Source organism: Chenopodium album, chromosome 25, assembly GCF_948465745.1.
Source record: "Chenopodium album chromosome 25, dcCheAlbu1.1, whole genome shotgun sequence".
Lineage (NCBI taxonomy): Eukaryota > Viridiplantae > Streptophyta > Magnoliopsida > Caryophyllales > Amaranthaceae > Chenopodium > Chenopodium album.
This window is the reverse complement of record NC_137858.1, coordinates 3602951-3620039: the sequence shown is the minus strand read 5'-3', so window position 1 is coordinate 3620039 and position 17089 is coordinate 3602951. Positions and strand designations below refer to the sequence as shown.

General features: G+C 33.5%; 1 protein-coding gene across 1 annotated transcript; it reads left to right on the top strand.

Moving 5' to 3' along the window:
* The first annotated feature begins 1753 nt into the window (after positions 1–1753).
* LOC145615663 (CDPK-related kinase 3-like) lies at positions 1754–9898 on the top strand. The gene is made up of 12 exons (XM_081670726.1): positions 1754–2105; positions 2274–2830; positions 5489–5619; positions 5911–5952; positions 6035–6143; positions 6232–6310; positions 7190–7486; positions 7623–7732; positions 8862–8969; positions 9076–9138; positions 9218–9385; positions 9478–9898. The coding sequence occupies exons 2-12, from the start codon at positions 2303–2305 to the stop codon at positions 9616–9618; spliced, it is 1776 nt and encodes a 591-aa protein (XP_081526852.1). The 5' UTR covers positions 1754–2105; positions 2274–2302; the 3' UTR covers positions 9619–9898.
* Positions 9899–17089: the final 7191 nt, after the last annotated feature.

Below are 17089 nucleotides of genomic sequence, written 5' to 3'. Positions count from 1 at the left end.
GAAATTAAATTATTTTTACTGAACTGAAATTATTTTTACCGATTTTCTATTATAATTCTTCTTTAAGAAAACTGAATTTTACTGAACTGAACTTATTTTTACTGAACTGAAATTATTTTTACTGAACTGAAATTAATTTTACTGAACTGGACTTATTTTTACTAAACTGAAATTATTTTTACTTAATATTATTTTTTTAAGGTGAAAAGAACAGGGCCTAAATACACCCATCCTGTCTAAAAAAAAAAGTATTAAAACATCCTAAAGTAATACGGAGTACTTCATATTGTATTAGGTCTGGGCAACCTGAACAAGGAGGAGGAAAGTTAAGTTTACAAACAAGGTTAATGAGATTCCATACTAAAACAATAAAACCAATTAGCAATAGTAGGAGTAACTCATTTATCTTATAGAGTTTAACTTACTCTTCTCTTTCTCCAATGTGGGACACTCACAAGTGGGCTACAATGGGTTTGAACATATAATTGAATTGAAAAACTTGTTACTTACTCGTTTAAATTAGTTAAATGCGGAAAGAAGTTCTTTGAAAAAAGTTGCATACTTGTAGTGCTGATGAACTATTGTCAATTTTATTTCAGTTTTACTTAATCGATTGAGTTTAAGGTTATACACGTTGGGGGAGAGAGGTGGGGTGGGGTGGTGATAAGTTACTACCGTTTTTTTTTTTTTTTTTTTTCATGTTGCAAATCTAAGTGGATTGAATTCTGTCTATATCATTCCTGAAATGGGAAGTTCAAGTTTTCGAGGTTGAATTGAATCCAAGACTTGTGATTGAATCATGTTTTATATCAGCATCTTTTGTGGATAAATTTAAATTTAGTTTCAACCAAACGTGTGTCAATGTATTTGCTTTAGTAAGAGAATCCCAATGCATTTATGTTAAACCGAACAACAATTCAGGACATTAAAAACATGAATAAATTACAAACACAGTTGCCTATAATGACAAAAACACATGTGGTTTAATTATATTAAACATTTAATATACTTGTTATAAACTATTATCCGGATCGGAGTAACTGATTTAAATGCATGCTGTGTATACATGAAAAAAAAAACACATGCACACTGCATGAATGTATATATGTTGTGTTCTTTTAAGGTCAAATGAACTAAATTGAGTTGAGCGAAATTAAATTGGACTAAAATAAACTTCTAAATTAACAATAACTCAGTATGGGTGTACAGTACAAACATTAGAACGAGAGAATATATAATGAGGATTTTTTAGACAAAAGAGAAGCTCAACAATTGTACCAATTCAGCAAAAAACAAGTATGAAGTCATAAATTCTAGAGTCATTCCCTCAATCCGAGAGCAACATACTCCAATTTGAAAACAAAAACAAAAACAAAAACAAAATGGAAAGACAAAAACTGAAAAAGAAAAAGAAAAGGAAAAGAAAAAGAAAAAGCCACGTAAAAATAAACAAGGTTCCTGACACCAATATAACTGAAATCCGGGGAGCCAGCCACTCTTTTCCCTCATTTCGAACCTTCGATGCATGCGCTTTGCCCTTACTCGCGTCACCTTTATCCCCTACTCTTCACCCTCACTCTACTCCCCTACACCCTCACTTCTCCATCCGACACGTGTCCAGTAAACTCAGTTACAACCCAGTCTCACCATCTTCTCCTACACCCAACCCCACCTAATCCACCCACCTCTACGGCTCTACTATCCCTTTTTTTATTTAATTATAATTTCATCCTTTTTTCCTCGTTGGCGTTAAAATTTAAATAAAAAAGGTTGAAAAAGACAAAATCCAAAACAACTTTAGTTTTTTTTTTAGAGAGAGAAAGTTAAAGAGTTTAGTGAAGAAGCAACAACAACAAACCCAACTCCTCCTCCAGCCAGCATCACCACCTTCATCATCATCATCAACCTTTTTAGAGAGAGAAAATCACAAACACAATCCAAATTGTTTCTGATACTCTCAGATTTCCATGATCATGGAGTAGATCTTCTCTGATTCTCTCTCTTCTTCTTTATATTCGATTTCACTTCTTCATTCACTATGATCCCGTCTCTCTGTAATCTCGCCCCTTTTCTCTGATTTCAACGCTCGTTAGATCGATTCTCCGGTCAGTTTTTCCGATTCTGTGCTTTAGATCTGCTCCATTTTTTTCATTGATTTTGATTCAGTTTATTTTTAAAACCCTACCTTAACCCCCAACCGTTTGATGTTTACTTCACTTTGACTAGGTTTTTTTTTTTTTTTTTTTGGTTTTTGATTTTGACGGCGGAATTAGGTGTGAGAAATTGGAATCTTTTACGGTAAATGGGGCAGTGTTACGGTAAAGCCGTCGCCGGAGAAAATGGCGATGTTGTCACGACGATAGTTGCTCCGTCTTCTGGTGAGGATGGTGGTGTTCATCCTCAATCGCCACTTCCGGCGTCGGAAGTTGCGAATAATCCGTCGGTAAGGAATACGCCGGCGAGATCATCGCCGTGGCCGAGTCCGTATCCTGCCGGAGTTCCGCCGACTCCGTCGCCGGCGAGGTCGACGCCGAGGAGGTTTTTCAGGAGGCCGTTTCCGCCGCCGTCTCCGGCGAAGCATATAAAAGCGTCGTTGGCGAAGCGGCTTGGGAATGCGAAACCGAAAGAGGGGCCGATACCGGAGGACGGTGGGAATGAAGGAGGGCAACTGTTGGACAAGAGTTTTGGGTATGGCAAGAATTTCGGGGCAAAGTATGAATTGGGGAAGGAGATTGGGAGAGGGCATTTCGGTCATACTTGTTCTGCTAAAGGGAAGAAAGGAGAGCTTAAAGATCAAGTTGTTGCTGTTAAGATCATTTCCAAGGCGAAGGTAATTTCTTGTATATATTCTGTTTTTATTTGGGTGATGAATTTGATGATCATAGAATTGATATTTTGAATAATTTTGATATAAAGAGATTAATGACAACGTGAATTTCTGTGATTTTATTTGTGTTTGTTATAATGTGTGGGAAGTCTATTTTTTGTAGAATTTAATATTTGTATTTATGATGGCGATGTTGCTGGATTTTATTGAATCTTTTTTTAGGGAGGGAAGACATGTATTTACTGGGTCTTGTCAGTATTCGTCTATAGATTGTGTTCCTTTCTTCACTTTATACTACTTTCAATTTGAGGTTTCAAAACAACTGGTCTCTTTTGACGTTTTTGGTGAAACTTTTATGATTAATTCAATGGAATGTCAAAATTCCATTGCTAGAATTCAATGGAATGTTGTTACTATAATATAATGATGGACAATGATGGTTGAGGCTGACAACGTTTTAGATTTTGTAATGTATTAATTTTTTTGAGTTGTGTTTTTATTGGTTTTGGATTTTGATCCGCTGAACTTGTGATTGAAGCCAGTAATTGGATGCCTGGTTTAAGATCGGGATTCAAATTATTGTCTTTTGCTAGTGGAGCATGTTAATGTTTAGTTTTCATCTTCCTAATGAGACTAATTAAGTTTTTCATTGTCCTTAAAAAAAAAAGAAAAGAGTGGTGTGTGAGATTGATTGTCTTCTGTTCTGGTTAAGTAGTTCAGTAGGCTAACTGAGGCATGCTCAACAGGTCTGTATACTGTTTTTATAATATTACTGGCTTTGCAAACTGCATTTTGACTTGATATCTGATAAGAAACCCATTAAAATTTGAATGTTCGTGTGGAAGTTGTTTTGTTAATTCGCTAAACTTGATATTGTGAACAGTATGAAGCTGACAACTCTCATGTGGTTGACCTTAAGCATCTGCCATGAGGTAGCCATCTATTAGTGTGATTTATGAGTAGTTTTGAGTATTTGACTGGTGATTTAGGCTATTTCCAGACACTCTGTTAATTCTATATTTCTATGTTGTCTTAACTCATAAGGCAAGCAATCATTAACCTTATTCATCATCTCATCCCCTCTCTCTCAGCCTCTCAGGCCAACTGATGTTTTTTAGGCTTACCATGTGCTTAGTAGAGGGTCAGTTAACTATTTTTGGGATATAGTCCAGATAATGAAAATTTGGTTTCTTCTATTCTCCAATCAGATTTTTTAACATTAGAACGTTCTATGAAGTGAGAAGAGTATTTAACATTTTTTCCTTGAGACAGTTATGTATGGAGGATACTCTACTTTGAGTACCTTGTAGAAAGCAACAGCCTAATAGACTACAACTTTCAGAAACCTTCTACTGCTGATTTCATTTGTCCCCTAGGTTTGCCTTCTATTGTTAGGGGTTTGTTTCATGAACTTTGTGGGTGCTACTTTGCCCAGCCCTAGGATCAATGACATTTTGAATCACCTTTCCCATTCGTCAAGGATAGGGCTGTCCTGGGACGTGATCCTTGATTCATGATAATTAATCCTTCTATGTGTACATGGGTTCATGTGATATTTATAAAGTCTTGAGACAATCCCTCTGCTGAAATACATTTTTTTTTTTTAATTAAATGGAAAGCATAAGGGCTGAATGAAGCTCAATAGGTGTATTTCATAAATTCATATCCATAAGATGTGAAGGTTAGCGATATATGATATTTTGGCTGAAATTTACTCACATCCAGGAGTTTTTGCATCGAGATGTATGGAGAACTTTAGATTAAATGAGTCAAGTGGTATGTGTAACACTTTTCACATGAAAGCTCTCCCCATACTCACGAACTCACGATGCATGATTTTTTATATCTAATTATAGTACAGTGGAGCAAAACAATTGTCTTGAACTAAACTGTGCTATAGTTCTTGGTTGTTTTGAAGTAGTAGACTAGTTAACAATCTTCCTTTACTTTTCTCAAGGGTTTAATAGAACCAGTTTCGTAATGATCGCAAGAGTAGGTGTTAGTAGCTTTGTTGCTATCTTACATAGTTACATGCTATACTGTACAATGTAACCGTTCGAACCCTGCCCTTGTAGAAAGTTTTGGTCAAGGGTTTTGAATGATAAAGAATATTTATAAATATGGATATAAATTCAACAGTCTAATTCCTTGAATTGGTTGAATTAAATGACCATGTTGCAAGACAATCAAATGATAGTAACTAAAAGATTTTTTTTCTTTTTTCCTACCTATGACTTACGATATAAGGACTAAAGCTAAGAAATCTTTGTCGTGGGTAGAAGTTGGTCAAGACAAAATTGGTAACTTTATAAGTAACCTTTGGGTGGTTTTGTGGTTGCGTCTTCCAATAGATTTAATTCTTGTGACTGCTTCCGATTTCTCAGCAAGATGTTTATGTTAAGATGGCTTTTCACGTGCAAATGTAATCCTGAGACGTGTAACTTCAATACTTGAATTGTGCAATATCTTTATCTACGTCACCTCTATGGTGCTGCTTGTTTTTTTTGGACTAATTCTGGTATAACTAATATCTTCAGTTCATGTAAAGATGATGACTCACTGATTTTGTTAGAAAAATGCTTTTTGTTTCTGTTCAATACTTATAGGGTTGCCCCTTTATGGTGATTAATAATAAGTTAATAAATGCTATTTATTGAACAGATGACTACAGCAATATCTATTGAAGATGTTCGGAGGGAAGTTAAAATCCTGAAAGCCCTCTCAGGGCATAAGCATCTGGTCCAATTTTATGATGCATGTGAAGACTCGAACAATGTATACATCGTCATGGAGTATGTCTTTAATCTTCAGCTTAAATACTTCTATGCTTTCCATTAGTACATGATGAAAGACTAAATTTTAGTTTTCAAGTTTTCTCCACCCGTCTTTCGGATCATGTGAATGGTCTTCAAGTTTTTAAAATTTATATTTCTATATTTGGTCCTGTGAAACTTTCTAACTGTATAAATGGGGTGCGGTCCGTTGGGCTCTAGTGAATTTGAGAATTTCTGTCATTAAGCTACATCAGCATTTTAATAGTGATTACATTGGGTCTGAAGTGTTGGATTTTACTTTTATGTCAGATTATGTGAAGGTGGTGAATTACTTGACCGAATATTGTCCAGGTAACATTAACTCTTATCAATACTAGATTCTATCGAGGAGATTCTGAGATTTCTTGGGAGTAAAGGGATATTCTTTTTGCAGAGGTGGAAGGTACCCTGAGGTAGATGCGAAGGTCATTATCAAACAGATTCTGAATGTTGTATCATTCTGTCATCTTCAGGGTGTTGTGCACCGTGATCTTAAGCCTGAGGTTGCTATTGTGAACTTGCCTATTTGTTGATAATTGATGCTTTTTTTGTCTATTAACTTTTCAACTAATAAATTTGCTTCCTATACAGAATTTCCTATTTACGTCTAGAAGTGAAGATGCTGACATGAAGCTAATTGATTTTGGCCTCTCCGATTTTATTAGGCCAGGTAACAATTATGATTCCTTTAGGGTTGAAGATCTCCGTGTTATTTGCGTGTTCTATATCTGTTAACAAAACAAGTCTTGCTTTGTTCTAATATTAAAATCAGCTATCTATATTTACTAACTAGATTAATCTGGTAGTAGTTTTTAAAAGTATTTACCATAACTGTTCTGACATATGCAAAATTCGTATCAATGATTATTTATGCTATGCGGGGATAAAGGATTCTTAAAATCTGCCAATGAAAAATGGGTTACCAAGGATATCTGAATCTCTCAGTGGATTATATACTTGTTGTGATTGCTTTATCTTAATCTTCATTAATCATTTTAGTTACTGATTTTGGCTATAAGATAACTGTGCTCTTTGCTCAAGATACTAACGATGTTTACTGGAGCTTTTTGACTGGGGTTTCTACTTCGTTACTTTTTAGATTAGGAGGGTTTTTTGGTCTGTTTTCTTTTATACTTTCATTTTTAGATGCTGTATCCAGCTTTGTATGATTTAAGTTTTTTTTTTTTTTTTTTTTTTTTTTTGTAAGAATTATTTTCTTGGTTCCCCCCGTTTCCCTAATATATGGAAAGACTCAGGGTTTAAGGGTAGGGGATTGAATTGTTAAGGACTACAACTATATCTCTCTAAACTAAGTTATTGGTAGCAAAGACATTAGGAGGGAGAGCTCTAACTACACTGTCACACATATATGCATGTTTTTGCGTTTTCTGATGTTTATGGAATTGGAGAATGGGTACGCTACGCATAAGTCAAATTTGAACTTTTGAGGTTTTCTCGTTCTCTTTTTCATGCACTTGATGAGCTCTCAGGGCCTTTGAAATTCCTTTCTTTCCTTTTTCCACTCAGAGCATGTTTGTTATAAACGCAGATGAAAGACTAAATGACATCGTGGGAAGTGCTTACTATGTTGCACCTGAAGTCCTTCATAGATCGTATAGCCTAGAAGGAGATATGTGGAGCATTGGCGTTATCACATATATATTACTATGTGGAAGCAGGCCTTTCTGGGCACGCACAGAATCAGGAATCTTCCGCGCAGTACTAAGAGCGGAGCCCAATTTTGATGATTTGCCTTGGCCTTCTGTGTCTCCTGAAGCTAAGGATTTTGTTAAAAGAGTGCTTAACAAGGACTACAGGAAGAGGATGACTGCTGCCCAAGCTTTGAGTAAGTCTTTTTACTGTCTCAATCGGCTTTTTAAGGACTTCTACCTTGGTAAACTAATGGTCTGAATCTTATAATGAAGCTTATCCTACAGGCTTTATGTAACATTTTTCTGAAGGATTGCTTTTGTGTTGTGCAGCTCATCCCTGGTTGCGTGACGAAAACCATCCTATACCTTTAGATATATTGATCTATAAATTAGTGAAGTCATATCTCCATGCAACTCCTTTTAAACGGGCTGCATTGAAGGTATTGCTCTGCTCATAAGATTGCTCTGTCACTTGTGCATCTTTGAATTTAGGTCTGATTGTGGACTTTGGCTTGTGGTCTTTCCAATGTCTCGCATGATTACTGAACGAATTGGATTGCTTAGTATATATTTTGAAATTTTGACTGTAGATATGCTTCCTTACTGATTTTTAAAAAAAATCTTCTTCCTTAATTTGCACCTCAAACATTTCTATTATTGTTGATCAAGTGTTTCCCAACCATGATACTTCTTCTTGCTCATTGATTTGTTCACCAGCTAAAAGTTGCCTAGCTTGCTTGTAAAGGAAGTTCACTCACTTCATTGGCCTTGATGGTTTGTCCGACTTAGTTTCTCAGCTTTGTGTGTGTATTTATGTCTATTATAGTTCCATTGAGGGTTGGGGCTTGGGCGGTTTTGTTGGGAATGAAGAGCTCTTATTTCATGTCTTTAAGTGCTCATAATCCAAGGTTTTATGAGTTTGTGTTGATATAGAAACTCTTCAATGTTACGGGGGAATTTTTTTTTGTTTGTTTGTCCTTCAGTTGTGTCAATGTACTTTTTAAACATAAAACTATTGATGTAAACTACTTACGTAGTTCTTTGCAATTATCCTACGTGTTGCATTGTTTTTTGTGTGACTTTTGCAAACATGTAAGCAATATGATGATCCTTTTTTGAGTTCTGTTCTGTTATATGTCGGGCCTGTAAAACCTTGTTCTTGAGGAGTATCTTTTTATCCCCTAGACTAGACTAGGTATGGTCATCCCATACAGCAGCTATCCATCAGAATAGGAGAACCTTCTCTCACGCAGGAATATCTAAATGCTCTTATTTGGTTAAATTTGACTGCATTGCATGAACATGTACATGCTCTTTCAATTTGATCTAGTGATGTTTGACTTGATTTTCTCCTTGTAGTCTTTTTGATTTGTTACTATAGTGTTAAATTGTCCTGGAATATTGTTAGTCAAACTCATGAATAATAGATGCTCAACTTAGGTTTAAGTTAGCCTGAAAATTCTTTGATACTAGTAATTCTGTGGATCTCTTCAAATTGTTAAGCCTCTTTATAACTGATTTCATCTGTTGACTAATTAAGTTTTCTCTTCTTTCTCCTTGGAACTGCAGGCTCTCTCCAAAGCTCTTACTGAGGATGAGTTATATTACTTAAGAGCAGAGTTTGAGCTTTTAGAGCCTACCGGAGATGGTCGTGTTACGTTTGAGAACTTCAGAATGGTTATTTTTGTTGCTTTGCCTTTTCTTTTTTATACTTTCATTTGTTCGTGCCAAAAACATCCTGTTCTTACTACAATATCCATTTTTTTTTTCTTAATCGTTCCAGGCACTTTTGAATAATGCTACCGAGGCAATGAAGGAATCTAGAGTCCCTGATATCCTAAATACGGTACTTTATCCTTTTTGGAGCTACATAAACTTGAGACTGCATTTGAGAATGCCTAATGTTTAGTTTTTATTTGGCACAGATGACAACTCTATCGTACAGAAAAATGGATTTTGATGAGTTCTGTGCTGCTGCAATCAGTACACATCAATTGGAAGGTCGGGAAGGTTGGGATCAGATTGCATCTACTGCTTTTGAGCATTTTGAGCAGGAAGGCAATCGGATTATTACTGTTGAGGAGCTTGCCAGGGTACGTTATTGCTTTCCTAACATTTATCTTTCATGTCAGTTTCCATACTCGTGCAGATTTTCAGCTTCTGTGTTAATATCTGATAAATGCAGGAATTGAATCTTGGACCTACTGCTTATTCAATTTTAAGAGATTGGATTCGGAGCTCCGATGGGAAGTTAAGTTTTCTTGGATATACAAAATTTTTGCATGGAGTGACTATTCGTAGCTCAAATACAAGACATCATCAATAGGATTATCATTTTACATAAAAAGGCCGTCGTCATAAATGATTAAATTAGATTCATGCCTAATTACAGGTTATTCAGGAAAGTTTTATTTTTTCCCTATTTGGGAAGCATAGGAAGATGTGTATAAATGAATATCATTAGTTAAATTTAGCTGAGGTTGAGGCAAAATTGTACTATAAATGGGTTTCTGTAGCTCATTCCCAACGTTTGATTTTGGTAAAAAAAATATATATATAAATGGGGGTTTGAGCACAAAATTGTCTTCTTTGCTCTCCTTTCACAACACCTCTGACCTCTGTGCTACTCCGTTTGCCCCTTCTCCCTCCACTCTATTTTTGGGTTCTGTACACAGTAGATCGGCTTTAGGTCTTACTGCAAGATTATAGATCGACGCCTTTCCAATTAAGGAGTAATTAAGTATGAAATCACTAATTACACCGCTATTGTCAACTAACTTGGATAATATGGGTTTAATTTCATTTTTAAGACCATACTATAGTTGTTGGTGGTTTGAGCCTACACGGCATGGACCTGCACCTTTTTTGAGTGGATGTGCAAGATACCCAAATACTGAATTGATTATATTATCATCACAATAGGTTATACAGTACTTCCTTTACTGGGGAGTATAAGTTGAAGTGAAATATTCAAGATTTTTGTGGAATGGTTAGTATGTAGTCATTTTTTACTTGACTTGAAAGTAATCTCCAAGCTTTGCTTGTATTCCGTAATTCGTATGGACTCATATGTTGTTTGTGGTATCGAACTATAGATATCAGACCAGCTCGAGTCAATGAGTGAAAACTAAACAAAAATCACTTAAGTTTGCTTGATATGATACATTTACTTTTCTATGTAATTATATATTGTGAGTATCAAGTATGATTTAAATTATTTTTTGAGTGTAGCCAAAATGGATTATATTTATACCCAAACTCAGCTGAGCTTTATCTACATGTTGCTTACAACACTGCAAGATGATGGCAGTCATGCGTATTAAAGTCAAGTGTCATGCCATTTTTTTTCTTCATTTTTGTAAAGGGTTTTCAATATTCTTATTCTATTCTTCTCATATAGTTGGGGGGAAAAATTATTTAAATAAGTGAAGCCAAGTATTCCAAACTGATGTAGCATGGACGACTTACATGGGTTTTTTTAAGGTAATTGGCTACCCCAAGTCATAGACGGCACCTTTTTTGAATGCCCTAGACTAAGTCCCTTTGAAGGTTGTATCTTACTTCTAAAAGACCTTAACAAATTGGTGAAAATGGTGACTAATTTGAGGTGTATGTATCTGGTTCATTTATGGCCTAAGGATTTATAATGCTACTAGAAAGAGAGATTCGAGTTTCCATCAAAGGGTGACAGAGGTTATAATTGCAAAAACTACGAAATTCATAACATAACCAATTTATTTATTTATTTTTTGATTTTATGATGGAAAGGTAATATAAGCAAATAGAATGTTTAAACATAGTCCCTTTACTCGCTAAAACAAAGTTAATCTTGTCATCGTAGAATAGTGAGAGATATCTTTGGGTCTTATGGTACACTAAAATAGCCAATAAAAACTCTTCCGATGTGGCTAAGGGCCTGTTCTCATTGACTGAACTCAGCTTAACTGAACAAAACTGAACTAAACGGAACTCAACTGAACTAAACTGAACTGAACTCGGCTGAGCTGAACTGAACTGAACTGAATATTTTATAAGAGAAGGAAATTAGGAGCTGAACTGAATTGAACTAAACTGAACTGAGATGAACTGAACTGAACTAAATTTCAACGTAAGAGAACAGGCCCTAAGTTTCTCCAAGAGACCAAGAGGCTTAGTAGAGCTATATTCGTGATGTATTATATTCTTTAATCTAAAATACCTTTAATAGTGACAGTAATTAAGTGATGACATAACTCTAGCCTTCATTAAAAAAGAAAAATGAAAAATTGGAATCAAATAAAGTCATAATTAAATTGGAATATAACCTTCTTAGTTTACAAGCAAACTTTTCAAGCTAAATCCATAGTGTATTGTGACTTTTTAGACCGTACAAGATACTAAAGCATAATTACCCCTAAGAAGCCTATCACCAAAGGTTGTTAATCTGATTTGTGAGTCTCTTCTTTGGGTCACGAGTTATAAAATTTTAGACTTTTGGTTGATAGCTTATAGCAATTATATGTAGATGAAACCAAATCTAAAATTTGTTAACACGTTAAAAAATGTCTCATTATCATTCATTTTCCAATTTTTTTTAAAGACTTTTAGCTATAATTTCTCGAGAAAGGGTTGATGATAGTTTTTTGAATATGGATGATAAAATGTAATATAGTTTTACAAAGAAAACTCTTTGTTACATTACTAGTTTAGGGTTACTTGACATGTTAACATATGGATGATGAGTGATGTGTGATATCATTGCAGTTTGTATATGGACAGAGAGAAACTTTATAAGAGAAACAATAGATGATATTATGTAATTTAATTGCATAATTAGATGACGTGGGAATGCCTAAAAGGAGATTAAACCATGTTATACACGAGAGGCGAGTACATAATTAGGACGTACAAGGACATCCTTTACGCATATATAATTTGGAAAGAAAAGATTTGATTAAAAGCAAATCTTTAATTTGTTCTTTTTACTATTTGGACTATATCAGGCCCTACCATTAAAGAAAGCCCACTTCATTATCAATCAAATTTACCTCCAATGAAATTTATGAAACGTAAAAACTCAAAAAAGAATCGTAATCTTCAATGAAAAAGAGATCTTCAATGGGGCCTTTAAGCAAAGTGGAATAAGACTGCTATGTAAATTTTCCAAATTCTTTAGCCTATTGTTTATGAAGCAAATTTTATTTTTACTTTTTTTGGGGCAAAGGTGGTAGTTGTGCTTCTAGCAACATTATAGTATCTATTTTTTTAATTTTTATCTTACTTTCTCTTTTTAGTTCGAATTAGACATATTTAATACGGAGTATATACAAGTACTTAAAATGAGTTTAAATAAAGGTTAATAAAATTAAATACGAAGTGTAAATTTAACGAGTAACAATATGTTCAAATAAATGATTTCAACTTTCAAGTGTACAAAAAGCACCCATAACATTTCTTTTTCTAATTTCAAGTTGATATATTTTGTATGAAATTGCACAAAGAATAATAGTGTTGTAGATAAGATTAATTCTTTTTACTCGATATCTAATAAAGAGTACTCTGTAATAAGCTACTAATACAAATACTCGAAAGACAAAATTAAATGCTTTGTATATACGGAGTAATTTTTATCACACAAAACTACAGAAGTCAAGTTCAATATTTCAGCGCCATCATCTTTGATTTACTAGTATGATATTGTCCATACGGAGTACTGTATAAGAATTAATCTATCGAATAAACTTGGACTTGACAATCTCCATTATCCACAACTTGGTATTCACTTCATAAAATGTTGTCGAATTTCTAGTAAACGGAAATTTCATATATGCGGCTATTTCACATGCTTAGGGACCATGTTTTCGTTGACCTTAGAGTTTTAAGCGTTTAATTGGTAGCTTAGCCAAGGACCATATATAGTTTGCTAGTCTTTTTCTAGCATGTGTAGTAACCATAAATTCAAAACAATAAGAGCCAGAGTTATGATCAACTCAACTCAATATTTTAGAACTTTCAAGTGTTTTATAAGTATGAAGCCGTTTTTCAAGAAGTGTTGAGAATGCCTATGACCATGAAGAGGACATTAAAATAGACTGATATAATTCAAATTATACTACTACGTATATGAGATCTTACGTATCTAAATTATATTCAAATACCTTATTTCAAGTGAAGAGAACAAATCCTTTAATGTGAGTTATTTCAGTCTTTCGGATAATAATGCTCTAATGTGCTGGGTCATCTATCTTTGTTGTTTGTACAGTATTAGTATTATTATGTTTAATAATTTGCCAACAAGAAGAAATTGTTTAATAAAGGGCCTCCCCCTAAAGACCTACAGATTGTGGAATTGGTTTATAAGTGTAGGACACTAGATAGCTTATGAGTAGTGAACGTGGAGGACATTCACACCTGACTTTTCTAATTTAGACCCCAGAAACTCTTGGCTCTATGCACTTTATTTTCCTATTGTCTTACACTCACCAACTCACTATATTTATTATGTCATTTAATTTCCAAAGTCTCTTAATTCTAAACTGATTTTAGACTTTCTGCAAACATCTCTATTGGGTGCACCGTGCATGGCATATCTACAGGTGTCTGGATGTCCCTATTTTACATTTGAAATTACAAATACATTTTTTTTTTTTAGGAAATTACAAATACATTTTACATATAAAAAGAATGTTATTACTAATTAGACATCTCGAATTCTCTATCTCAAATGTTAAGTCAATACTTGTATAATTTTGTAGGTTAGACTCATTAATAATGAAAGGGTAGATTAAGGGGGTGTTTGGTATAGTAATTTTAGATGTAGGAAACGGATTCAATTAGATGTTGTTAAACTTGATTCCTTTCCCCAAAGTATTCTAACTTTGGTGGATTTGGATAATGCTTAATAAAATTGCTCTATCGGTTTTCAAAAAAAAAAAAGAAAAAAAAGAAAAAAAAAAAAAGTGTTTCCATTTCTAGTTGTTTGGTACTTCCTCCGTTTCTATTTAGTTGACGCGTTTGATTTAGGCACATATATTAAGGAGAGGAGAGAGAGTGAGAGAGAATGAAAAAGCAAGTGGGGTAAATGTAAGGCAAAAAAGTTACCCTAAAAGGAAACGTGTCAACTAAAAAAAAACTTCCTAAAAAGGAAAACGTGTCAACTAAAAAGAAACGGAGGTAGTATGTGTTAAAAGTAACAAATACCGTTTCCAAAGGGTAACAAAATCCCCCAATTTGTTACCCTTGATAAACTAGTGGAAACAATATACTTTTCCCTATTCAATCACAATCTACTCAAATTGTTTCCATTCCATTAGGATATCAAACATATAGTAAAGGTAACGTTTATCATTACCCTTTCCCCTACTTATTTGAATCCTTTCCTTTTCATTTACAATATTTATACCAAACAACCCCTAAGTGTGAATGCTTTCCTTAAAAGAATCTATCAAGGCCTTAAAGATAATAGATCAATAGTATACATCGGATGAGTGCATTGTGTACTACTGTAGTATACATCAGATGGATTCCTTTTAATTAGTCAAAAACTAGCAAAATAATACATATGTATACGTATTGTTGCCTTGTCGGTCAACCTTTTCTTATATACATATATTTATCTAACAATTATGATGAAATGATCGGTTCAGTGGTTCAACAATTGTATCTATTTCAGCCAATAAATTATGTTTTGCAAAAGCAAGTTAGTGCGAACAAGCAACGGCAGTTATATTGAAGTCTTGTTGAAGCTATATGGCATGTAGGCCAATAAGGCCATGTAATTATATACTTCTCTTGTATACACATTTATTAGTGTTTTAAAAAAATATCTTATATTGCTACTTGTATTTCTCTTATGCCAATTTACAATCATTAATTTATAATTTTTTTTTTCTTTGACAAAGATTAATTTATAATTTTGATCATTAATATTCCAATTATATACTTCATTACGTGGACTCTCACTATAAATATAAATACAAATACAATAAAATTTAAATACAAATATATATAGTGTTTTATATATGTCATATGCATAAAGATATTGACTAACATAAGAACTTGTAAAAATTATAAAGTTAAGGTTGATTCAACAAAATTAAAAATTTAATTACATTTGTTATTCATGTACTAGTGAAAGTTATGATAAAATTGAATATATGATTAGTATAAGAATCAAGAATGTTTAGCAGAATCTTATCTTGATTGATGTTATTAATGTTAAATTATGCTCAATATCTTTTATTCCCTTATACGTGCCAATTTTATTTAGAAATATGTCACTAAAGAAGTAAATATCGGGTTTATTAAAATAAGTTTGACAAAATACAATAAATTAGAGTTGAAGTTAGTGAGAAGAATAATTATTTAAGTATCCACTACTACAATAATTGATGATCATCTATGTGAAACAATAATGGTAGTAATAGAAATTGGTAAAGAATCAATCCTTAAGTGGTATAATATCACAGAAATCTTATCATTTATACTACTATAACGGGATCTTTTAAGGAATTATACAGTACCAAATAAGCTTCTCAAATAATTCACAGTTACCAATAAATACTCAATAAAAGTCACAATCAAATCTTAAAAATCAACAAATTGCCAAAAATCTAGGAGAATAAAACAACCAAGGCCAAGAATTAAACTTACTTAACGTGTGGCTCACACACGCATCCTTTGTTCTCGTAGTTAATGCTCGGTTGATTCGTTCTTTTCACATGAAATACCCTTTAACAAAGATCAAACTTATTTGGTGGTTATAACAAAAATTGGTTTTGGTACCACTCAACGGTTTGAATAGTAGTAGGATCTTGTTAACGAACATCCCGAGGGTTTAACATAGACAATGAATAACACTAGTATAAAATTACATAAATACCATTTTAAAAATAAACTTATTATGATAAACAGAAATTGAATAGTGTTATATAGCAAAAATAGTCAAAATAAAAAAAAATTCTAGTAGTTGCGCGCTTTTTCCTGCTTTTTTTTTTTTTTTTTTTCTTTTTTTCTTTTCTCTCTCTTCTTGCGCACCCACTAGATGATGATTCTAATTTTATCACATAATTTGTTACAACTAACGACTATTTGTTCGCATGTCACATAATTCTTTCATCATCATCTCGTCATCCTCTAATTAATATCACAAAATTAAAATCAAAATAATATTAACAGTAAAATAAAGATAAAATAATAGAAAAAGAAATCCTTTATTCAAAAATTGTCGTCATCATATTTGATAGATATCACAATAATGTCGCAACATAATCATGATTTCAAGAACATGAAAAAAGAACTAATTAACCCCTTAACCCTCGAAAATAAAACGACTAATCCATGGATCCAGGTTGACGGAATTTACAAGAATTGATTACAACCGTTGGATCATAAAATAAAACCTAAAACTAAAACATAAAATCAAGCCCTAAAACAACCAACAATCGGATTATGATGATGATGATGGTGATTATGATGGTGTTGATGATGATGATGGTGGTGGTGGTGATGATGGTGGTGGTGATGAAGGGATTTCTCTTGATCAATCAAAGCAAGAACGTAACGAAACTCCTCGACGTGGCAAGGAATAGTGATGGTACCTTTGTGATGAAAACCGTACTCATCTTCAGCTTCTTTAAGAAGCTTCATAAAAAGAGGGTGGTTGAAATGTGATATTGGTACCACGAATCTTTGCTGTTCTTCTTCTGTGAGCCCCACTTTTATCGCCAAACAACCCTTCGGAATATGCTGCTTCTTGTGAGGTAGATGCAGGTGAACCATCTTTATTACGAGTATTATCTTTCTCAGAAATTAAAATT

Coding starts and splice junctions, on each gene's coding strand:
- LOC145615663 (XM_081670726.1), top strand. CDS start 2,303: ATGGGGCAGTGTTACGGTAAAGCCGTCGCCGGAGAAAATGGCGATGTT. Junction 5,620..5,910: donor AATGTATACATCGTCATGGA/GTATGTCTTTAA, acceptor CTTTTATGTCAG/ATTATGTGAAGGTGGTGAAT. Junction 8,970..9,075: donor CGTTTGAGAACTTCAGAATG/GTTATTTTTGTT, acceptor TAATCGTTCCAG/GCACTTTTGAATAATGCTAC.